At 41.7% G+C, this 24,968-nt stretch overlaps 1 protein-coding gene and 1 non-coding gene across 5 annotated transcripts; one reads left to right on the top strand and one right to left on the bottom strand.

The window, feature by feature from the left end:
- Positions 1 to 9,171: 9,171 nt before the first annotated feature.
- Positions 9,172 to 23,721, top strand: LOC111854340 (uncharacterized). 4 transcript variants are annotated; one of them, XM_023832219.2, is made up of 14 exons: positions 9,172 to 9,957; positions 13,648 to 13,723; positions 14,126 to 14,618; positions 15,242 to 15,537; positions 15,888 to 15,993; positions 16,217 to 16,310; positions 16,486 to 16,595; positions 17,650 to 17,791; positions 18,034 to 18,104; positions 18,770 to 18,898; positions 19,739 to 19,891; positions 20,869 to 20,947; positions 21,465 to 21,521; positions 21,797 to 23,721. In XM_023832219.2, the coding sequence occupies exons 1-13, from the start codon at positions 9,430 to 9,432 to the stop codon at positions 21,516 to 21,518; spliced, it is 2,331 nt and encodes a 776-aa protein (XP_023687987.2). In that variant the 5' UTR covers positions 9,172 to 9,429; the 3' UTR covers positions 21,519 to 21,521; positions 21,797 to 23,721. The 4 variants fall into 4 exon arrangements, 3 of the variants coding, with proteins under 3 accessions (XP_023687987.2, XP_072567023.1, XP_072567022.1); XR_011989995.1 differs by lacking the exons at positions 19,739 to 19,891; positions 20,869 to 20,947; positions 21,465 to 21,521; positions 21,797 to 23,721 and adding an exon at positions 18,289 to 18,390; XM_072710922.1 differs by lacking the exons at positions 19,739 to 19,891; positions 20,869 to 20,947; positions 21,465 to 21,521; positions 21,797 to 23,721 and having other exon boundaries at positions 18,745 to 18,781.
- Positions 19,274 to 19,345, bottom strand: trnah-gug (transfer RNA histidin (anticodon GUG)). Its single transcript has one exon. It is a non-coding gene; the product is annotated as a tRNA-His (tRNA).
- Positions 23,722 to 24,968: the final 1,247 nt, after the last annotated feature.

The raw sequence follows: 24,968 nt of genomic DNA, 5'->3' as shown, positions 1-24,968 counted from the left end.
GCATGTTCCACTGCATCAACTCCATATGCGACGGCACATAGTCAGGGTTTAAGAGGAGTGTCACGGGAGAAGCTGCGATGCTTCATGTAGGCGCTCAAAGCCACATTAACGGCGCTTAGCAGATCATCTCATAGTCTCAGTGAATTATGTGTCTCATCTTCTGCCAGTTTGGATCTCTTGCAAAACCAGCTTCCACTTAACCTTGACATTATTTATCATTTCCTTTGCTGTTGCAGTTTTAAGGTAATCAAACTGCCGCAGAATATCTTGATCTGCTTTTCACTCATTCATACCAGTTGTATATACAAATCTCTATTAATTAATCACTTACAGAGCAATTAAAAATTAACTCCAGTGTATATATTAAATCCTTTTTATGTATGCAGGTAGAAAAAAGTGCTCCAAATGAATAAACTGGGAATCGCATATATTAGTCAATACATACAGTGTTAAGACGACAAGAAGTTGCCAGCATTTTAAATGAAAAAGACACTTTTTTCCGTTGTTAGGTTGTTTCCTTTTTGGTTTTCTATTTCCCAGATAATTGCTGGCTGTTTTAAGTCGCACCTTTTACCGGTGACTTATTGACATACCAACACCCAGGAATAGAACGCTGATTCCTAGATAGCAGCGTACTCCATCCAACATGCGATAACAGCTGCTCCCACTTCCAGAACTGCGGTGTTGATTTGAACTTCAAAGGTTAATGGAGACATAGCACCAAAGGCTTCTTCTGCTACAGTCACTTTTGGCTCCAGAATATCTTACAGAAATGGACAGATGTAGTGACCTGTAGCAAATGCAGTTACTGCGACAACTGTGTTTATTTTTTCCACGTGTTTAGCAGTCCATCAGGAGATGAATGAAAGGATGCAAGTATACCTAGCAAAGAAGTCGCACTGGAAAATGTCTGTCTTGCCAGTGGAAAGTTTATGTTTATATGCTTAATCTACACTGAAGGGACTGCATCCAATTTCATCGTACTTTGTAGGATGACAATAAAGATTCTAAAGATTCTATTCTATTCAGGTCCAGAAAGTACAAATCCAGACCAAGGTGTGTTTGTTTCAATCAACCAGCTGAGTACTCTGTGACTGTAACTCTTTATACTCCCAGTACACTGTAGCTATGATGGCTTAATTAACAAAGAGTACACAAAACATTTAACACTGCCATGTCTTCATTGAACAAATGGTTTAAAGAACCAAGGTCACTGATAGAAAAATTATTATTAATTTCATTAGTATACTCCTGTGTGCACCGTTTTAGACAAGTGTACTGTACACCACTTACGTAATAGATAATTATGGTTTCAAGTACTGTAGGTATACAATGGCCTGGTACTGTATGTATATCCTCTTAATAATTGTGTTTACATCCTATCCACATTTTAGCCACTATGGTGGGTACGGCTGCTGGGTTTGTTGACATTGTTGCAGATGCAGATAATAATGTAAATAATTAAGACTTTATTTGTTTATTTAAAGGATCAAAATAATAGGTCATCTGAAGGATTATTCATTTCAGGAACGGTTTCATTTCATTTCATAATATTTTGGGCACCAAATACCTACTGGACATATGTCATCATTTTCTATTAACATGGCAGATTAAATTACAGTTACAATTACGTAATTGAAAGTGATCAAAGCATGCACAAAAACCTTGTAATTCTAGGTGCAAAGGATTATACATTTTTAAGCAGAGTTTTGTTTTTATTTTTTCCATACAGCAATCCTATTGCTGTTAGTGTATTTCCTTTTCAAATCAAATCAAATAAACTGGATCAGGGGCGTTGCTAGAGATTTTGGGCCCCATGAAAGAATATCAAATTAGGCCCCCCAGTCCAAACCAATCCAGTTATTTTCCTAATTTTTTAGGGCCCCTGTCGCTCAGGGGCCCTTGGAATCGTCCTAGCTTTCCTCCACCTTACGGCGCCCCTGAACTGGATACATTAAGAATACTATGTGTCAGGCTTCAGTCTGTCGTAAGGTTATCAAGTGGGTCTCCATCCATCCATCCGTTTTTCATACCTGCTTGTCCTGTGTGGGGTTGCGAGTGTCCATAGCCTATCCCTGAAGCTGGGGGGAGAAAAATATCTGTAAGGTCATCATGATTCAATCGTTGTAATTTTTAAAAAAAATTAATAAATCCATCTGATTTGCTCAATAAACTTAATCAATGAAGATGTATATGTTTTTTGAACACATGGTTATTCAAGTGAAATGATTGTGTAATTTTAATTTGTAGGTAGTTTTGATTACAGTGCTCACTTATTAATAGGTTTAGGTGATAGAGCTGCACAAATGGTTGTTCTAATCAGTGTCTGGGGTATGTGGTTCCTGAAAAGGATCAGGAACTTTTAAGGTCTTTCTGTAGATGATTTAGCCTAGAAGATCTATGGGTGCTTTTCCACCGCACCAGGTACCGTACTTTTGGTACTTCCATAAAGTACCAAAAGTATGGTACTTCTTTTGTGTCGGTTTTCCACTGGTGTGAAAACTGGTACCGGCACCAAATGACATCATCAGTGACCGCCCCTGACTGACATCATCACAAAGTGTGACGCGGTATTTCTTTTGCTGAATTCAAACATGTTATTATTATCCTTCACTTTCCTGTAGTCCTGCTTAAGTTTTTTGATTTTCAAGCGGCATTGTTCAGTGTTAGCGTGTACCCCATTTCTTCCAAGCGGCTTGCTATTACGGCAAATACTTTTTTATTTCGAGTCATGTCATCCAAATCCTGCTGGATCTGTTCATCCGACCATATGGCGATTAAAGCCTGTGTTTCCTCGTTTGTCCAACCTTCCATTTTACTTTTTTACATTGTTGTTTCTACTGCTTTTTATTTTGTTTCTCGCTGTTTGCTGTGTGTTTCAAAAGATGGTGGTTGTATTTTGTGTTTCAGCGGCAGGCTATTTGCATAACCAATCGACAGCAAATACATTTGCAAGTCCCACCCCAAAGTACCGAAGTACCAAAGAAGTACCCCAGCTGGTTTGGCACTTTCGGTACTGGAACTTTTGTTACTGGTACTCCACCGGAAATCAATGGAAAAGCGAAAGTACTGAAAGTTCCGTACCGAAAGTACCGCACTTTGTGCAGTGGAAAAGCGCCCCATGATATAGTACCTGGACCTCGATTGCAAATCCAGGCCTTGTTTTCAGTTCTCCCAGGTAGCTAATTTAATAATTACTGATTCTGATTGGCCAGAGACTTCACACCTGGCTCAAAGGTAAAGGAAAATCACAGGCTGAAAAATCAGCAGGGCTCGGATCTTGAGGACTGTGATTTGAATAGTCCTGATATAGCACTGAGGCAGCTCAGATGTTGAGAGGATGATATTGTTTTATGGGGCACTTTACAAACAGAGAAAGCTCACTGTCAAGGCAACCAACCAAGCGCTGACTGTGTTAGACAGAGGTCAGGCTGTGAATGTTTGAATGCCGTAGTGCGTGGGGGCTACTGAGGAATACTCGCCTTTGTCACTTCTGGCCTGCAGTACTCCATTAAACCTGAGCCCGTGGTATGATGGCCGACCTCCAAGACCACCCAGCAGATCCTGCGCTCTCTGTGTGTGTGTGTGCGCGCGTGTGGATTATGTTTATGTTAAATTGTGGGGACCAAATGTTGCCCCCAATGTAATAAAAACCTGTTATTTTGATATTGTTCCCACAAAGATCTGTGAATGCAATCAAAAAACAAAAAATGCTAAAAGCCTCATATATATGTTTGGTTACTTATGGTTAAGGTCATGGCTCGGTAGGGGTTAAGGTCGTCATGTTGGGATTAGGGTTTTAAACACCATTAGAATTAAAGCTAATACTACAATTTCACACATTCTACACTTATCCAGCTAAGCCAGTGGTTCTCTGTTCTCTTCATGAGCCAGAATGTTTTCATTCCTACCCTACCTTAATCAGGCTTATATAGTCCTTAATATGCTGTTATTAAATGGAGCAGGTTGAAAGCAGTATGGGTTGGAATGAAAATATTCTGACTGGGCGTGGGGGCCCTAGGACAGGATTGAGAAGTACTGGGATAAGAATTATTTTTTTTTTGAGTTCCTAACACAAAGAGTTCACCACATGGTCAGAAAAGTATATTCTGCAAAGCAATACCAGAGTCAGCTGCTGTGGTTTATAGGCGTGAAATGTGGCTTGTTGTGTAATGTCATCCACTCGCCTTGTAACTTGGCATCTTGGGGTCGTCTTGCGCAACGGAGCTCAAGGAAGCATGTGTGCATGTACGTCATGGAGACGGACCGTTTTGTGCCTCATCTCGGCCTGAAAACCAAAATGGGAAACCATGGCATCACCTGGCATCACTGCTGCGGCGACAAACGCCTAGACTGCGATGCAGCGAATGAGACATGGGAGGAGCGCGGTGCTTCTCAAAAATCCAGAAAAGGCATGGAAATGTCTGCCAATATTCCAGATGAACTTCTCCTTCTTGCAGAGGGAATACAGTAACGTGCACCGTATCACATCATGTGATAAGATATAAAGGCTTCTATCTAATGGCTAAGCAATAGCCTAAAGATCAGGACAGCTCCAAACTAAGAATAAAGGAAGTGGTTCTTGAATGCAGTGACCTGTGTGGGCTCCTTCACATACTGCGAATGAACGTCCACAATAAAATCAAAAAGATACATCTCATTCTTTTTTTAGCTCTTCTCTTAAAGGCCGCATGTCTTCAATTATCGTTCATGCATGTGCTAGTCTACTGTAACAGTGTTTTTTTGTACGTGCTTATGGTTCATCTGTGCTTGTGTCATCTTCCATGTTTGACCCGCTGCCTGCCTTCTGATTGCCTGGCGATTGGAGGGAGTGTTGGCACCGGCTTGTCATCTCCCCCCAATCCCCGGTTGTGTCTCAAATTTTATGATTTGGACAGTATGACTCGGCACTTAGCCATCTCTCCGATTTGACTCTCCCTGCTGCCCCCTGGAGGTTGGGCTCCCCCTTTGGGTCTGGTTAGGGTTAGGGCTTCCTCTGCTGCCCCCTGGAGGATGGGCTCCCCCTTTGGGTCTGGTTAGGGTTAGGGCTTCCTCTGCTGCCCCCTGGAGGATGGGCTCCCCCTTTGGGTCTGGTTAGGGTTAGGGTTCCCTCTGCTGCCCCCTGGAGGATGGGCTCCCCCTCTGAGTCTGGTCCCTCCCAAGGTTTCTTCCTTCTTGGGGGTTTTTCCTTGCCACTGTCGCCTATGGCTTACTCACTGGGGGCTTTGGGAGGGGATGCTGTAAAGCGCTTTGAGACGATGTAATGTTGTGATAATGCGTTATACAAAAATAAATTTCTTGTTGTTGTACACAGGAGGGTGCTGATCAGGAGCGGCCTGGGGTGTTCTGGCACCCTAGGTGAGATCCGGCCTCGTCCCCCGCCCCCTCCCAAGAGCAGCGGAAAACAAATTTTGTCATTTCATTGATATTAAAAACATTTCAGTAACACAGGATATCTGGCTGCTACCTAGCTAGCTGGTATCTGTCACAAAAGAAACGAAATATTAAATATTAAAATCTGTGTAAATAACTAATGTCCCAGAATGCAACCAGTAGTATTTCTTCTGATTTCTTTCACATGCTCTTTGGCGCCCCCTAGTGATACTGGCGCCCCCATGCGTCATGTCGCCTATGTCGCCTATAGGCTGGCCTGGCCCTGGTGCTCGTTACAGGAAGACATTTAGCAGTCACCCTGCAGTAAAAAGCACCTATAGCCCCTGATCATTTGCGATAATTTATAACCTGGAGACCTTGATTAGCCCTGGATTCTTTCTATCGACGCATGTCCTTGTCCCCCCCCGTGCCCTGTTGTAGGCACTGTGGGAAAAGTGTCATGTTTTAGGGTGCCAGGTGGGTCTATGAACAGAGTCAGAGCAGGAGACGTAACCTCACTGCATGCTGGGACAGAGTGTTCCCGCAAAGGCTCGCATTACCGACCTTCTCACTGCCAGCATACTTCATGCCAGTCAGGTCACCCTCTTCCACTCCGCGGCCTCGACGCCGGCTCAGCTTACTCTGTGTGAATTGATTGGCGTTAAGCTTAGCACATGTTGATAGAGACTTCTGTGTGCACTCACAAGTACAGGGTTTTTATGGTCATTAGATTACAAATATTTCAACTGCTGATGCTTTCATTTGCACGGTGGCGCCATGGTTAGCACACGGAGTCTCTCCCCGTGTCGTTGTGGGGTTTCACCTGGATACCCCGCTTTACTCCCACAATCCAAAAACATCCTGGGTTGTTCCCTGCCTTGTGCCCATAGGCTCCGCACCCCCCCCCCCCCACCACCCCGACCAGGACAAGCAGTTACAGAAAATGGAGGGATGGATGTTTTCATTTGACGTAGTGTGATGAAAACTCACATTTTTTGGAATATTGAGAAGAATATGTAAAAAGAATAAGTCACGCAAACTGGTATTGTGGCGGTGTTTGGCTCTGCAGTTTAAGACCCTTTATCTGTGATCGGAAGGTCACTGGTTCAAAGCCTTAACTTCCAGTTGATCCAGGGACTGTCTGACTGTCTTTTGCATAAATGTGCATGGCTTTGCAAAGAAACATCTGCTAAATAAATACAATGATATATAAATGTCACCATTGAGCATTTGACAAGACCCCCGGTTTTTTCCAAGGACTGTGTGGCTACTTTCTCAACTGTACATCACTTTGAATCAAAGAATCTTCTAAGAAATAAATGCAATTTGCCTTTAGGTGTGAAAAGGTGTACATATTGCGGCTATCAAGACGAGAAAGTCCTGTTTCTCTAGGACCATATGTGCCTGGCATCCATTTTGGATCGACAGTATCAGATGTCACAGTTTCAGTGATTCAGGGATATGGAGTTTGCATCTTTGCAATTTTCACAGTATTTTTAGACTGAGTTCCTCAGTAGTTTCAGTATGTCTGACTTCACATGCGCGTGTTTGTGTAAAATGAAGGCCTCATGGTCCCGTGAAGCAGGTTCACCGTGAAAATGGCTGCTTCTGTTTAGCTGCTGCCTGTGTCACTCTTACGATCGCCTTCAGGTTCCTGTCAGGTCATGCCTGGCCCTGCCCCTTTCTGGCCTCTGTTTCATCAGTCTGTCCCTTCACCGTCCACCAGGGGGACATGGGACAATGGCGAGGTGAAGTAGTGGTCACCTTCCTGTAGGGCAGGCTATTTTTAGCTTTTGTCCCAAAGTGTCATCTTTCATGGGGGGTCGTTCCCTGTCAGTGGCGCACTTCGTCTTCTCAGATCTTTGTCTCTTTGCACCTCTGATTCACCACCACCCTACAAACAGGCTCCATATATGTGGTGCAGATGAGCAAAATCGCATTACATACATTTCACAGTACAGGTGAGACATTTAGAAAACTGAGGGTTAAAATTCCTCCTTCAGCTCTGTGTATGTGGCATGTTTTCCCCCAATTTTTGCACACGTTCCCTCCAGATACATTGATTTCCTCCTCCTCTTCAAAAACATGTGGTCAAGCAAACTGGCATCTTTATATTGTCCTGTAGTGTATGTGTATGTGCGTCCTGAGATGGACTGGCATGTGAGTCAACCGGGGATGTAAGCTGTGCATATGCTGCATGACCTGAGTCAACCATGATAAACTATTCAAGTAAATAAAGGACTTTAGGCCATCTAGAAAACCTGCAGCCTTAGGAATTATAGTAAATAAAGGCCCATCTCGCGTAAAATAAAATAGCAGATTACCTTCAATTGTTTATACTGACACTGGCAAAGCCTCAAAGGAACTGGACCCTACAGTTTTTTTGTTTGTTTTTTTTATTTCGGTTTTAGTTGGGCTTTCGTTTTAGCTAGTTTTTAATTAATTTTAGTTAGTTTTCAGTCGCTTTTGTATTTGGTGTTCAATGCTTGCACATGCACCACTAACTTCCACGGTTGACTCAGATCCTGCAGTGACATGCACTGTACTGCAGTGACATGCACTGTGCTTCCATGGATGTGCTCCAGACTCACTGTAACTCAGTAGTGGATAAGCAGTGTGAACAGCTGGCGAATATGGCACAGTAATAATTTAGCTAAATCAATGAGCTAAAAAGCTCTGAAATTTGATTTAGTCCCTTAGGAATCGTTTCCACAACATTTGCAATCAGCCAAACTATTGCATTAGGGTGAAAATCAAAAGATAAATGTGACATGTTTCTTCTCTTGGTGTCGCTTTATTTTAAATGTTCTTCAATGATATATCTCCTTCCAGAAATTTCTATTCCTTAACCGCCCGAAACATGAAAGAAACACTTCGGGGTGTTTAATGTCTGTCAGCTTTCCCCCTTCATGTCAACACAAACCTTACATGCTCTAAATACTGCTAAATGAAGCAGAGGACATTTGCTTATAGTTTGTAATGTAGAGGATAACAGTTCGAATTACTGTTCATAAGTTAAAATTGATCTGGGCTGTTCTTAACTGTGCATCATTTAGCCCTGGGGCTGTGGGAGGGGGACAGAGGGCAGGAGTTGGAAAGAGCGTTTTGGTATAAATCATACCCGTCACCATCTCCTGTTTCACCCAAGGGTTTATGGCTCATCAGTCGAGTAGGACAGAGCTACGCTACTATATGCCGGTCCAGACACTTTGCCAGGCAAGAAGCCACAGAGGAAGTAAGTGCATTGTGGGGCACCTTAGATATTGACTATCCCTCATACATTGTATATTTTTAGCCACAGAAGTGTGATGTCACTTGGGTGGCCTAAGGCAATGATAGGTGACAGTACTCCGAATCGCCGCTGAAAATCATTATTGGAGACGAGCTTCATGCCCTGCTGTTAAGCTCCAAAATGCCGCTTCAGTGTCAAAGCAAGACTGGGACATGTTTGATGGGCATTTTGAGTTGCCACATAAATACATCCCAATGGTTTATTATTAGAACACGTAGTGGCTTCTTGCATTCGTACACAAACTGGCATGACATTTTGCTCTCACGTTTTATTTATCAAGTTTTTTTCTTCTTGCCTCTAATGTTTTTATCATATTGAGAAAAAAAAACCAGCTGACATGAAACTGAATGTCCAGTAGTGTACCCTGGCAGTGCTGTGGACATGGTGGCTTAACTCTTGAAGGTTCTCCGATGTCACCAGGCATGCCCACAACCAAATTCCCCTGGGCTCAGATATCCCAGCCCTCCCCTTGCTGACGTACACTCTCCATCCGCATTTAGGGAGGGGGGTCACGCTCTCCCTCATCTGGAAAAGGAGAAGCTGCTTTGAATGAAGAAATAAGCTCAAATGGAAACAAGCTAAATATTGAGATAGATCAAGGATCTAAGTTTTTGCCATTTTTTTTAATGACTTTTCAAATGATTTTAAGCCGTTTGACATTTTTACTATTTAAGGATTAAATGTCTTCCTCTCTCCAGGTTTTAATTGGTCACGGTTAGACGAAACGCAATATTTGTGTCTTTGCAATTTGTCATACAGATAAGATGAGTTCAAAAGTAGTTAATTCACTGGCAAAGGTTTTTGACCCCAAATCTGTCGCTGTCATGGGAAAACCAGGAAAGCTACCCACGGAAGTTGACGGGCACCCTGTAACCTTCTCCCACATCCAGACTAAGATCGATTCTTTGAGTGACAAGATAGACAAGCTCATCCACATCCAGGAGAAGGTTCTCCACCGGCTGGATGGCTTGTCTCAGGACATCGACGGCATTGAAAAGGACGTAGAGACACTGAAGGTGGACAAGGAGGAGATCCATGTGCTGCCTCCCAAGCAGCAGGACATGAAAGTCACCAACGAGATGAAAGCGATGTGCCAGGAGATGAACAGCGTCATATCAGCCGTCAGCCAGAGGTCTGAGCAGCACTCCAGAAAGCTGGACGGGATGGAGAGGTTGATGATGGGCATCCAACAGGTCGTCAGCTTAATCGGAGAAAATGTGAAGAGCTCCTGCCTCATGGAGCTGCTTTTCAAAGAGCCTCCGGCTCGCAAGGCCAGGGCAACGTCGAACAAGGTGAGAATTCAAAGGCATAAGTGTATAGGAGGCCCCCTTTGGCAGAGACCACAGATAAGTCAGGGGTGTTTCAGCAGAAGCGTGATCAAGTAAGTGCAGGGGTGCAGAAAATCAATCTTTAAAATCTGGAATTAAATCATGCATTTGAACTACATGAGCCAACTGAGTCAATTACTATTGTTATTCTAGTTAATATTTTTTCATCTCATGAGATGCAGTTCATCTCCCACCTGCAGATTCCCCTTGGTCATTTGTAGAAGGTGGATATATTTGGAGAATTTATCTACAAAACATTTATGACAATACTTGCTTAGAATTTTCGTGCATTATTAATGATGCGTATGCGGTGTCCTTTTTTTTTAATGCATGTCAGTAGCACGTGGTGCCATTTTTGCTGACCACACAGATTGGTCACATGGTAATCAAAACCAGACAGCTGACTGAAAATGCTCACCTGAATTTTGAGATTCTGCCGGCACCCTTTCCAAAGTGAATGTAGATGCCGTTGTTATTCTCAGGTGGCTGTATGAATAAGGAACTCGTCTATGAACTCAGTTTGGCTACAATAATACCTACTGATATTTCCCATTATGATGTTTGGTTTTTAAGGGTTCAGTATACATGTAGCTTTAGAAGTAGGACTGTCATTATATAAGATACACCAGTCAAAAGTTTTTGCCCACCACTGATTTCTACCACTTTTCCATTTATTTCATAAACTGCACATTTTTTATTCTTGTTATGCATTGGAAAGTTGACTATAAATGGAAATATAAGTGAAATAAAACAAATGTCCTTTATAACATGAAAAGAGTATGTAACAGTGCATGTCTGACATCCTATTAACTGTTTGTGTGGTGATGACATAGTCAAATTCTAGGCTGTCCTTTAACTTTTAATGCACTTTTAATTCATCCTATGAAACAGAGCAGTATTTAATGTCCCTTGTAGAAAGAATGCCTCAAATTTTGTCTGCCGTTATAACTGCTAGAGCAGGTTACTTTGATGAATCCAAGATATGACATTTTATTGGTAATAAAGGTACTCAAACGGTGAACATATTGTAAATCTATTTGTTATCAAAGAATATTCAGGGTATTTTTAGTAAATGTTAATTGAGTAACTCGCAAATGTAGAAAATCTCAGCGTGTGCAAAAAGCTTTGACTGGTAGTCTATATTAAAGTATAGAAATTCATAGAAGGGATGATAGAGAGCCACTGAATACAGCTGCACAAGGGCCCAAGGGAGAGTGGAGCATCTGTCATGCCAGTCTCTTCTCATGGGCCCCTGGGGAGGTATCTAGTATCTATGCTTCTTTCTGAGTCAGCACCTCTACTTTCCCTTTACACCTGCCTACTGCCATGACGAACATACATAATAAATATCGTGAAGATTTATCACTTCAGATCGCTACTGCCGCTCGTGAATCTGGATTGACACCGACTATAAATTCTGTTCACAAGCTGAATTAGCACCATAGCCGTGACTGTGTTATAAATAACGTCTATCCGAGCTAGTAAAGTGTGTGCAAGCTTGTGTAGGGCGCACGTGTAATGTTTCACTTCACGGCATAAATCCCCAGGTATCAGAGATATCTTTCAGTCTATGGGGTGTTTTTATGCTGGTGTAAACACAAAGTTTTACAGAGTGCTGATTCCTGGGTCACAAGCAGAGTATACAGAACAAGACACAATACAAATTTTGTAGGAAAATGGTAACAAGGAAATAGGAAGAGCCTAGACGTGCTGAGTAATCAGTTTGCCTTATTGCTGTAGTGCAGTGTTCTTCAATCCGGTCCTGGGGGACCCACAGACAGTCCATGTTTTTGCTCCCTCCCAGCTCCCGGTAGACAGCAAAAATTTGGACTATCTGGCAGGGAACTCGGACGGAGCAAAAACGTGGACTGGCAGTGTATGAAAACATACTAAGGGATTTACTGCAGGTGATAGTGAGGTCTCAGCTTCAGTTTCAGCCATGGTGAAATGAATTGCTTGGCAGATAGTACTGTTGTCATAGTGAGGAGCTGGGCCATGGTTAGGTGTGAGATCCCATCATCATGAGCTGTTAGGCCCTTTCTGTTTGTCCTTCAGGAACAGCTATCTCTGTGTCCCTGCACTCACGAGGACTCTGAGGAGACCCTCAGAGGTCAAAGCTCACCAGGCGCCGTTGGATATTTAAAGGGAGCGTTTATAGTGTGAGCCATAAGTAAAGCGATAAGCATTGACATCTTGAGTCCATTGCTGAGCTAATGAGTCATGCATTAATAGCCTTGTGGTTCCATACATCTTGAATGGGCTCCAATAACTATGCGCTTATTACAGGTCTGTGAATATATCAGAACAAAAAACTATTTTTTCATTTTATTTTAATTAATGAGAGGATTATTATTGTTGTCTTTGTTCATTTTTTTTTAGCTATCATAGCTTTGTGATGCTATGTGTTATCAGGATTTTTAGTGACTAATACTCATTCACAGGTGACAGAAAATGTACTGCTTTTGTTTAGACTACTATTTAAGAAACTTATGTGTGAATTTTTGTGGTCATCTCCTGCAATAGTAACATGTTATAATTTCTAAAATGATAAAATTTTATATAAATTATTCACAGAAATGCAATAAGGTTGAAATGTCACCATTGAACTTTGAATCATAGCTTCAGGCTCATATGGTCAGGTCTGCAAGTAAGAGTCTTCATACTGCAAGGGGACTGTAATAGTACTTCAGGTATTTTGGGGGAGGGGCCGCAGTGGTGCAGTGTACACTGACAAGTTCCGGCTTTTCATGGTCATTAGATTACAAATATTTCAATTGATGTTTTCATCTGCACAGTGGTGCAGTGGTTAGCACTGTTACCTCACACCTCTGGGACTAAGGTTCGATTCTCCGTCATGATTCCATGTACGGGGAGAACTCTAAGTATGGGCATATTCATGGTCTTATGTTCTGCCCCCCAGTCCAAAAACGTGCTCAGGCTAATTGATGTTCTCAATTTTCAAACTGCCCATTGGTGTGCATGTGACGATAAACGGTGTGTGAGTGTGCCCTGCGATGGGTTGGCGCCCCATCCTGGGTTGTTCCCTGCCTTGTGCCCTGCGATGGGTTGACACCCCATCCTGGGTTGTTCCCTGCTTTGTGCCCTGCGATGGGTTGGCGCCCCATCCTGGGTTGTTCCCTGCCTTGTGCCCTGCGATGGGTTGGCGCCCCATCCCGGGTTGTTCCCTGCTTTGTGCCCTGTGATGGGTTGGTGCCCCATCCTGGGTTGTTCCCTGCCTTGTGCCCTGCGATGGGTTGGTGCCCCATCCTGGGTTGTTCCCTGCTTTGTGCCCTGCGATGGGTTGGCGCCCCATCCTGGGTTGTTCCCTGCTTTGTGCCCTGTGATGGGTTGGTGCCCCATCCTGGGTTGTTCCCTGCCTTGTGCCCTGTGATGGGTTGGCGCCCCATCCTGGGTTGTTTCCTGCCTTATGCCCTGCGATGGGTTGACGCCCCATCCTGGGTTGTTCCCTGCCTTGTGCCCATGGTCTCTGGGACCCTTAATTGGACAAGTAGTTACGAAGATGGATGGATGCACCCGGCTTTTTATTAAATCCCCTGGAGATGCAGCTGCATTAGTGTGAGTTCCTCGCTGGTGTAGCAGGCATTTAAAACCAGTTTGTTATTGTCTTCCTCCTGCCCCCTGTCTGTTCCCCAGCTGAGAGAACACAGAGGACGTGCAAATCTAAAGGCCTCGAAATCCCAGGGGAAGAAGAAGCCTCCAGACACACCAGGTGAAATGTGCCATTACTGTGTCTGAATGCGGAACATCAAACTTTGCTTCATGCTTCATTTGCTAAACTACCATTTCAATTAAAAAGACCTGGATTTCACTTATGCATTGAGTTCTTGCTGTTTGCTGATTGGTCAGTCTCCTATAATCAAGCATGTGTCACTAATGTTAAAGTGAAACAGCTGGATGAGTCTTTCAATCAAGGAAATAAACCAGTAAACGCACAAGAAGAATTGAAGTATTTAGCCAAACACAGGAGCCTTTCAAATTGAAGGTAGTTTGTAAAACCTGAAGTAGCTCCCTGACATGGATTACCCCAGTCATATGCTCTAGTAGCTTTCTGTCTATCTATCTCAATATTCTTAGAGGCTATTAACAGAACTGTCTCGGTCTCTCTTCTCAGAAATAGCCGCCTTAAGGAAACAGGTCCAGCTTCTTGAAGAAGTTCAGAGATTCAACAGGCTGAATGATGAGAGACTGCACCAAGACAAAGCTCTTGAGGTTGGAGGTATGGTGGACAATACCTTGGAAGAGGAAAGTTACATAGATCCCACCATGATAAATATTATCCCGGATGCTCCCCGCATCCCTGTGGCAGAAGAGGTCGAGGTTTCAGAACAGAAAGGAAAGAAGATAACGGAGTTGAACAAGCTGGAGAGGGACAAGCCATTGATTCTTACCAAGCATAAAGACAAGGGTGACAAATGGGAAGAAGAACCAGGACGTGTTCAAGTTCATGATGTGCAGGTGGAGGCCAAGGAAGAAGAAGAACATGAGCAACAAGGAGACATGACCATTTGTGACGGTGAACAGCCCTCAGATAATGATGGAACTGAACCTAAAAATGTTCTTACAGAAAATAGTCCTACCATAGAAGCTTTCGAATACATGAACAGGTACTTAACATGAAGGATAGACCACAGTGTTCACCACGGCTCAAACCACTCGTCTGGCCACAAACAGTCACTACCCTAAATATTAAATAAGTATGTTCCGTATCTAGAAGATGCTGTCGCAGCATGTTCTGCTAACCAGCTAGCTGGTTACCATTTATTGACTCTACTTCAACAAACAAACTCGCCACTGAGAGCTCGCAGGCACAAGCTACGGAAATCCATTAAAAATGGCTTATAATGCCTGCGAAAACATTCATAGCTTCAGTCGTTTGTCATCTCAAGGTTCAATGCAGTACCATTTTTAGTCATTTTTCTTATTGTATAATAATAATAATGATAATAATAATAATAGTTATTATATTGCATTATTTTATTTTGACTTAGAGACTGGCTTAAGAAGCGGGTCTCATTCATAACCATATATATATATTAAAACAAAATTCACTTCTCATGTGGGAAAAACTTCTGTAGCATCGTTTTCCATATTTTATTTGCCAAAATACAAAAAAAAGCTACAGATGCCAGTGGTTAATCGATACCTGCTCGTCAACTTTTTACTCTTCATGTACTAATCACTTATACAGAGGTAAGTTGAAGCTGATTTGTTGTAATTTGTCTTTCAGCCATGAAAAAAACATACAAGTGTTTCATGAGTCGATGGTGGAGCTGAATCAGACCAGTGAGGTCATTTCCTATAGGAAATCGGACGCGACAAAAGGAGACTTTGAGAAGGATAAACATGGGACAAGTTGCATGAATGAAGAGGAAGAAAAGCAGGAACCTATGAAAGACAATGATTCTGCCATGACAGCACAGATGGAGGAAGAGGAAAAAGAGGGGAAGGACAGGACAGAGGTAGAGATGGAAGAGTCAGATGTGGAAGATGATGTGGAAGAGACTGAAGAAGAGTACTTCATAGGTGAGGGGAGGGCCTGATAATGACTGATAATGTTCGTTCATAGCCTATGGATCATTAATCGGAACATAGTCACCCACCCCTACTTTGTGCAACATGTACAGTAAATTCACTCTGTCTGTGGGTGGGAATTGGTTATGTACTCCAGCACTTTTGAGTGTGTGGACTGGTGATTCATATGAAATAATTTCAATATTTTCTACACTCTGCACTGTAATTGATGAACAAGCATCAACTCTTATCTTCATTTTACACCCCTCTCTCCTGTCTTCTTTTCCTTTCATTTTCATTTCTTTCCACTTTTCTTATCTCCTCCTCTCTTCCTTCACTCCCTAATTTATCTGTTTCTGCAGACTGCAGTCCCCCCCCCTCTGCCCCCTTCAAGCATCGCATTGTGTCAGCGAAACCCAACCAAATCTCCAACTTCTATTCGATCAACAAACAGGAAATCCTCGGAGGGTGGGTGTGACCTACAGAGTCGAGTTACTTAAAACTTCACCTCACTAGACTCGTATCTCTGGGATCAGTTATTTATGCTGTCTGACTTGAATTGTGTGAATCCACATTCTCATCAGTTGTTATACTAGGGTCAGTTTTATATTTAGATGTTGGAAACAAAGTTGTAAATGGCATAGATTCTCAAGTTAACTTACTATAAGGTTGTCTTTATGTTTTGCGACAGGGGTCGTTTTGGCCAAGTGCACAAGTGCATAGAGAATTCATCAGGTCTTACCTTTGCTGCAAAGATCATCAAAGCAAAATCCCTGAAAGAGAAGGTGAGACCTTTCTTATATAAGCAAGATTGAGAGCTTCAGTTATGATAAATCACTAGTACTACAGCTACAGGGTGAATGTGGGGAAATCTCACAATTCTCTCACAATTTCAGTCTATGTATAGCCAGAGGATGATATGCTTGTGAGAGAGGCAACCTGACCATGTTTGCTCTCTAGGACTTTGTGAAGAATGAGGTTCTGGTGATGAACCAGCTGGACCATGCTAACCTGATCCAGCTGTATGCTGCCTATGAATCCAGGACTGACGTCATTCTTGTCTTGGAGTAGTAAGTCTGATGTTCTTCAAATACAGTATGAGTGCACTTCTCCTGTATTTAGTGACATCTTTCACCTTCTTTTGAGAATGACCAACTCTGCTGTCTGGCGTGAAACTCGTGCTTTCAGACTCTCATGCTCACGCAAGAAATACTAAGACAAATCTGTATTATTCCATTATAAACCTAAAATTAGCTACATCAGAAGCATTGGGATCGTTTGCAAACCATACAGACTGTTTACAAGGTAATAAATCTGTTACATGCGTGTAAGAAAAATCTCATTCCAGCCAGCTGACCAGAGTTGGCATCCCTGAATACCTCATTCGCTCACTTGATTTGTAATTAGATCTGGAGAGATCAACACGTGGAGCAGCTGCCTATTGAACTTCAGAATGCATCTAGCTGTTTAAGTAAAAAATAGTCCCATGTCCTGACAGTGACACTTCCAGGCAGGGATTTCCCTCCACAGGATTTTCTCCGTTTTGAGCAAATTTACACTCAGTACTTTAGTTTCCTCCAACAGTCCAAAGCCATTTGTTTAGAAGAATTGCTATCTCTAAATTGCCCATTGTGTGATTATGTGAATGTGCGCCCAATGATTGACTGATTTTCCATTCAGGGCTACATTTTCCAAAATCTCCCATTAGCAACTAGCATATTGAGAACTATTCAAGTGCTATACATTGTTAGCAGTTATGCTTTTGGGCAACGTACCACTAGGCTCTTCCCTTGCCTAGTGTCCTGTATTTCCTGGGATAAATTACAATTGCCAACTTAAGTCTGAACTCAGCCTTCTTATAAAACAGAAATGCCTGATATCCTTTAAGTTGAGTGAGTTACACTTTTCATGATATTAAACTATTCATATTGTAATTGTTTGACATGCTTTACAGTTTTAATGTTGTGCACAATGTTGAACCACAACAATCATTGCTAGAATGAAATTTTTGCAACTTTGCAGCAGAGTTAATGTGATATCAGCATTCTTGGATAGATCTTTAACCAACAAAGAAAGTCTAGCTGCCTTTGTGTCTCTGAGAACATGCATGTATGTGTCTGTCAGCGTGGATGGAGGTGAGCTGTTTGACAGGATCATCGACGAGAACTACAAGCTGACTGAGTTGGACTCTATCATGTTCATCCGCCAAATTTGTGATGGGATCCAGCACATGCACAAAATGTACATCCTCCATCTGGACCTTAAGGTAATTGGCGTTCTTGACACCCATCAGCTTTTATTAGACGGATGATTGGAACTCAAAAGTTTTGAATTAATGATTTTCTGTACTGTACTCAATTGTATTATTCAATATCTTTGAATTTTATGTAACCATTAATCATGCAAGCCTCATTGTATTCTATTTTGGCTGCTACTTTGTTGATCTTCATTGTCTCTTTTGTGTGTCTTCAATTCTAGCTGTTAATTGACTGCACTTTTGTTTGTCAGCCAGAGAACATAATGTGTGTGAGCAGAATCACAAACAAGATCAAGATCATTGACTTCGGGTTAGCCAGAAAGTACGTTTCAAATCACGACCCAGCCATTGCGTGTCTTGTGGTTTTGGATTCAATCTTTTTCCATTCCATTCCAATGCCTTCAGAGGTGGAGAGTTCAGGTTCGGGAAAAAAATATCCAGACCAAGATTATGTTTCAACCAGCCAGCTGAGTATTCTAATACTGTGACTCTTTATACTCGCCTAGTTGGCTGACAAAAATCTTGGTCTGGATTTTTGCTTTCTGGATCTGAACTATCTTCCTCTCAGTGACTTTGGAAACAAAATGGCGGACGTATGGAACTATCCGGTACATTCTAGTTTTACTTTCTCTATAGGTGTCATTTAGCACCATTCAGAAGCACAGTTACTTTACACTTTACTTAAAGCACCCATGTATAGTGCATCATAGATACCTTCATAATGCATTATAGTGCATTCTTAAAGTATTATAAACATGGCTATAACTATTTATAAAAAGGTATAACACATTATAGCCATGTTTCTTATGCATTATGAATGCTCTTTGAAGACCTCATCTATAATGCACTATAAATACCTTCATAATGCATTATAATGGCTTATGCTGACTATTATAATGCATTGTGTTTTTAATTAATTATAGTTATAGAATGATGCTGAATCGCATAAAATAAAGCAGCAGGTTCTCCTCTGCCTCTCCATGACAGGTTTAATCCCCAGGAGAAGCTGAAGGTGAGCTTTGGGACACCGGAGTTCCTTGCACCAGAGGTGGTTAATTATGATTACGTCTCTTTTTCCACGGACATGTGGAGCTTGGGAGTCATAACCTACATGCTGTAAGTCCTGTCCGTCTCTTAACGTAACATTTAGGCTGATATGCATGTGCTCATATATGAGTGAATAACCACTTTCAATATGAGCAATATTTAGAATTAGAATTTAGTGACGAATTGTCATTGTTGACACACCACAGCACACAGTGCACAGTGCACAATGAAATGTGTCCTCTGCATTTAACCCATATGTGACATAGCAGGGGGCAGCTAATTCAGCGCCCGGGGAGCAGTGCTTGGGGGCGGCACCTCGCTCAGGGTACCTCAGTTGTGCCTTGCTGGTCGGGGATTCGAACCTGCAATCTTTCAATTATGAGTGTGGTTCCCTAACCATTAAGCCACCACTGCCCACAAAATAATGGTTTACGGGATACCATCTGCCGTGACCCGGATTCGAACCGGGGTTGTTGCGGCCACAACGCAAAGTACTAACCACTATACGATCACGGCGAGCCACCCGTCATATGTAGCTGGCAGATGATGTGTGGCTTAGCAGGTTGGTACGTGATCATGTTCGTGAGGTTGAATCCCAGCTTTAGGCCCCTGAGCAAAATCCTTAACCCCCTACTGCTCCAGGGGGTGCTGAATGCTGGCTAACCCTGTACTGAGTCCCCCAAGCTTGCTATCACCTGTATTAGTGTCTGTGTGTCTCATGAAGAGTAAGATGGGTGAGATTTTTCCATCGGGCTGGATAACGTGTTTCTTCTATTCTGTTATCATGAGCTCAGCTAACTATGTGTTTTCGGTGCCTCTAGTCATTAGGCTTATGTGTGGTGTAGCCTGAGTCCGCTAAGCTGTCAACGCTGTCACTCCCTCCTGGTCAACGCTGTGGTTCCTCCACAGGCTCAGCAGCCTGTCACCTTTCCTCGGGGATGACAACAATGAGACTCTGAACAACATCCTGGCCTGCCAGTGGAGCTTTCAGGAAGTGGAGTTTACTGACATTTCTGAGGAAGCGAAGGATTTCATCTCCAAGCTCCTTGTTGTCAATAAAAGGTATTTTACAGACAATATGTTGAACAACATGGGATAGAATTTTAAGTTAGTGGTTGGGTTGATCCAAAAATATTCAGCTTGAATTACAAGTACCTTTATAAAAAGTAAGAATAGACAGATAGCTGCTTGAAAGTTCCTATCAAACTGTCATCTATTATACAACAGTGCCGACCAAGAAATCTGATTGGACAAAAGGCATTCTTTGAGTGCGTTTATCAGAGTATGACCAAACTCGGACATTTCACATCAGCTGTATCACTCTGCATTACAGGTGTATCTAAAAACTGTTACATATGCCTCATTTCCACCAACACGGAGCCGGTGCTGGGCTGGTTCTCACTTGGTGCCTTTTGAGAACCTGCCCGCGTTTCCACTTGTTTCAAAAATGAACGTAGGCAGAAATAAGATTAAAGCAAAGGTTCATATGTATTCCATTTTGTTGGATTGATTTTAATCTGTTTCGGATTTTAAGTTTTTATAAGTTGCCAAACCAGAAGAAATATTTTCAACGTATGACTCGTTGCGCTCTGTCTGTATTGCCTGTATCCACTTTTGTGTCCGTAAAAATTTGTGTTTGTGAACTTATTCTCACTCACTGTTTTCCCGCTGTCCTTTTAAGGATCCTAGTTGCTTCACTACTGACGAAACTGTATCGGTTTTATCGACGTCCGATTCATGAACAAATCATTCTTCTGAATCGGTTCATTTCAGTGAATCAGTCGAACCGGTTTTCAAATCTAAAAGATCCGGTTAGTAAATGTGCCGAACCCAATAGCCTTTGCGAAGAACGTTTATCTGATTACCTTTGGCACTTGGCCCGCGGCCTCATGCCTACGACCGAATCACAGCCGTGATATATTGGAGAACAATCGCACTCCTTCTTGTATGTTATTGCTTAAAAACATTTATAAAACTCAAGTGTTACCTTTAACATGTCTGGCTTTGTGTAACGCCCATCTTCTACCGGTCTTCTATAGCTGGAGGATCAGTGCTTCAGAAGCTCTGAGACATGCCTGGCTCTCAAATCCAGTTCTCCACCACCATCTCCATGAAAAGGTAGGCTTCCCGTTCAAAATCTGTGGCACATCACAACCTTACAAGGGGGAACCAAATTAAGATTAAGGTGGACTTTATTGATCTCAGGGGGAAATTCTGGTGCATACAGCAGCAAGAAGAAGTGCACAGACGGTCATGCATATAGTACCAAACGGACAGTACACATAGTGCAGACAAAGTAAAGGCGGTGGCAAGAGATTTAAAAAGTACACAAATAAGAAATCCTGAAAATACAGGAATATACAGAATACAGGTGGTGTTAAAGGCACTGGAGAAATGCAGTGCATATGCAATAAACCCTGCAGTATGCATTTACTTGCACAAGAGGGAATGGAAAATGGAAGGATGGATCTATTACTCTGTATATTATTAAAAATATCTTAGAACCGATTACAATATCACAAGTAGTCTTTACTAATGATTTTTATAGTTAATGCAGTGTGTCAATGCAGTGTGTTGCTTAGTAACACAGTGATTGTGTCTCCTCTGCTCTGCTAAGTTTTGCTTTTCTTTGCAGAAGAACATGTGCCGCTCTCGCCGGTCATCCTGTGTCTCCCTCTGCAGCGCTTAGACGGTAAGAGGGGTTTATCTCCAGATGCCTAAATGTAGGAGGTCCGCAGTAGCAAGTCAGCCAGTTTCTGTCTAGTCTTCTAGAAGGATGCTTCTGTAACGAGCTGCATGATTCAGCCTCAGTTGAAGAATCTGAGTAGAAGTGCCGATAAATATTTATGAGTATAAACTTTAAAGACGTGCTGGAGAAGAAAATCAATAATCTCTCCTTTCTGCAACCTTACGTATTATTGTCATCTTTTCCTCATTGACTGCTTTTGGTTCTCTTTGCGCTTGAAGAGTCCGCACCGAGACCTGCTGGCATGAAGGACTCTCCTGCCCTTCACATGCACCCTCTCCCCCAGTTCCAGTGTGTCACCAGATGTCCAACAGTGGACCACTGTGAAAGTGTGAACCCCCCGGACCAATGCTGCTCTGTCTCCATCCCTCTTTCCTCTGTGTACTTCAGCACTGTCACTTGAGCCAGCACCATAGACCCAGATCACTGGCCCATCTCTGTAACCTGCTGCTACGCTGCGCACACACAGTACCAATGAGGTCACATTCATACATACCAATGTGTTCTACGACCTTAAGATGTATTCCCATAAAATAGCATTTTGACCATTAGCCATGTTGGCGTTAAATACGATTTGCTAGCTATGTGCACCATCAAGATGCAAATGTGTTCACTAAAATTATGAACATTTAGATTAAATGACAATGTTATGTGTGGACTGTTTAAATGTTATATGCACAGTGTATTTAGAGTAAGAGGATGTTTTTTTTAAAAAACAAAATAGTATTTTGTTTAATGTGTCTTTACAGTTGTTGTGCACTTTATGTATTGATTTATATCGAAAATGTGATCCATATAATTTTAAAGTAGTATTTGAACGCTGTAATAAGATAAGCATTTTCATGAATAATTCTTTGTTTCTCTTGTCTCTCAGTCTGTCTACATCAATATTTTGTTTTTTTTTTCAGTTGGGTAGATAATACTCTACAGATTCATCAGCTTCCCTAGTACTGTATCGAGTACTGTCAGATCTAATACTGTAACATTACTCTGAACTGCGAGTTGGGCCACATTCACAGAACAGTTATTGAATTTTGCAGTTAGTTTTCCTCTGTCGACCATGGTTATGTGCATAGGTGGTGTCCTTTTCCTTTCACCTTTATCTAAAGGACAGACTGGTAATCAAACACTAAATTTAATCCTTTTATATATTTTATGTTGATCTGAAACTAAATAGACAAGATTAACCAAGAACATTTCATTTTTTTGTCGAAGATTAAATGCAATGTCATGTGGAAAATGGTAACTGCATTCACATCTGAATAATTGTTAGATTATTATTTAGATATTAAATAAGTGGATTAGATTTTTGAAAAACATTTATTTTTTGCGGATTTAAACCCATGAAACACACAAGTCATTGGGACAGTCAAATGGACTCCTTTTGTATATTGATATGACAATACGAAATTTTCTTGTGAACTGTACCCAGACCTTGACCGATTAAAATGGTTGGTATAAATATTATAATTGAATTCCAAATTCATCACATATTTAACAGCTTTCATACATATGACATTTTTATAAGGTTCCGTCTTTCTTTATTGGGATGGTATTTATAATTGCCAGTTTAATCCAATTGGTTACAGTCTTGATGTTTTAGTCCATTATATTCAGCCTGTGACACATGTACCTGCATAGAACATGATCTTATTTCACCTTCTGTGAAGGTAACTGCACTACCTACCTGAATTGTCTATCATTTATCAGAGGTAAAAATATTTGTGATTGAATTGTATCCTATCTACATTAGACATAAATAAGTGCAATCTTTGGAATTAACTGATATCTGAATTTTATGCTTTTTAAAAGAGTGTCCCATTTTTCTGAAACTATGAAATTCACGTGTGTTTTTGAAATGTTAGCTCTTAGACATTTATATCTTTATAATTTACGGTTTATATGTTTGTGTTGCATGTAACAGCATATAATAATGTCATATTAAAGAATGGGATAGGAAAGTAATGAATGAAAACAGTCAGTCATTCTGCGATTAAAAGCACGGAGAAGCTTTTACAGCAGGAGATTCTTTTGTTGTCCACAAGAGGGCAACAGTGAAAGAAGGCAGAATGCATAGTAAACGATTGTATGAAAGATCAAACAAACTTAAAATAAAGTCTACAAAATGTATTCAAATTTTAATATATTCCCTTAATTTATGTTATGTTATTGTTTCATTTTCCTGCATTTTCTATGAGGGAATCCATTCGTTGTCGAAGCAGATGAATTCTGCAACGTAGCAGGAAATGCGTTAGGAGAAGATGCAAGTAAACATAAGCAGTTATCAAGGCGGTGGGGGTTTTTAAAGATTACAAAGAACCTCGTCAAGTGTCTCTGTTCTCTTAACATGATTAAGGCCACCATGGAGATGACTGATTCAGCGAAATCTGGCGTGCATGACTAACAAAACACCACCAATCTGTGCGGTTCCAAGCGTACATTATTAGTCATAGCCACTTAAGCATTAAATATTTTCTGCATTAATCCGGACATATGAGGTCCTGATTGGAAACACACTCGTCTCTCTCGCTGAGCTTCAGGCCATAGCAGGGATGCGTTAGCCAGAGGTCACAACCCCATGAGTGGGATGGAATTGGCAATGTGGACCAACTTAGCCCCCGTTCCCAGACGATGCCCGGGGGCTGAGACCCACGTGTGTGAAGGTCCTTTCCAAGCTTTTTTGTTCAAAGCTCTCAGAAATGCTCCTTGGGGAGATTTATTTCAATGGCTTGTTTGTTTTAAACAGTCGTGTGCCTCGTGCCGATCTGTGCCCAGCCCAGATCTCTGCTAATGATTCTGGTTAATGCTCCCCGCAGACAAATGTCCAGAGGGCTGGAGCTTGATTTGTGTGGTTCTCCAGTGACATTTTTTCCCAATAAAAATTCCTATAAAGAAAAAATTTAAGACTGACCACGAGACACCTGGCATTGGGTTTGTTTACAAAGAAAGTGTAAGGATTATAACTACTGGCCTAGAGGAATCTGGAATTCAGTGTCCTAATTCTAGCTTTTTCATAATGAGAGTTTTGGATCTGAGCATCTTTAATATTAGCCAAGAGCCACCATTAAACTCAGCTGGTGGAAGTCAACATTTCATCTTTTCAACAGTACAGTAAGTTCCATCCCTCATGGTTCAGTTCGGGTTTAGATACCACGCTGTTTTACTAAATTAATTCACTGAAGCAATGCTCTTAACATGGAACCAAACATCCATACATCTGCACTCGCTATGTAACATGCTGCTAAAATGATCTATAGGATGATACTAGAGAGTATCAATGTGAGATGCTGATTCCGCCATCCCTCTATCACAATGTAAGTTTTCATATACATTGGGGGAAAAAATGAGCCATTTCATTATGTTTTAGTAATAATCCGTCATTACTTGTTTCAC

The sequence above is a fragment of the Paramormyrops kingsleyae genome, chromosome 4 (assembly GCF_048594095.1).
Source record: "Paramormyrops kingsleyae isolate MSU_618 chromosome 4, PKINGS_0.4, whole genome shotgun sequence".
NCBI classification, from domain to species: Eukaryota; Metazoa; Chordata; class Actinopteri; order Osteoglossiformes; family Mormyridae; genus Paramormyrops; species Paramormyrops kingsleyae.
This window is presented reverse-complemented; position numbering and strand designations above follow the sequence as displayed.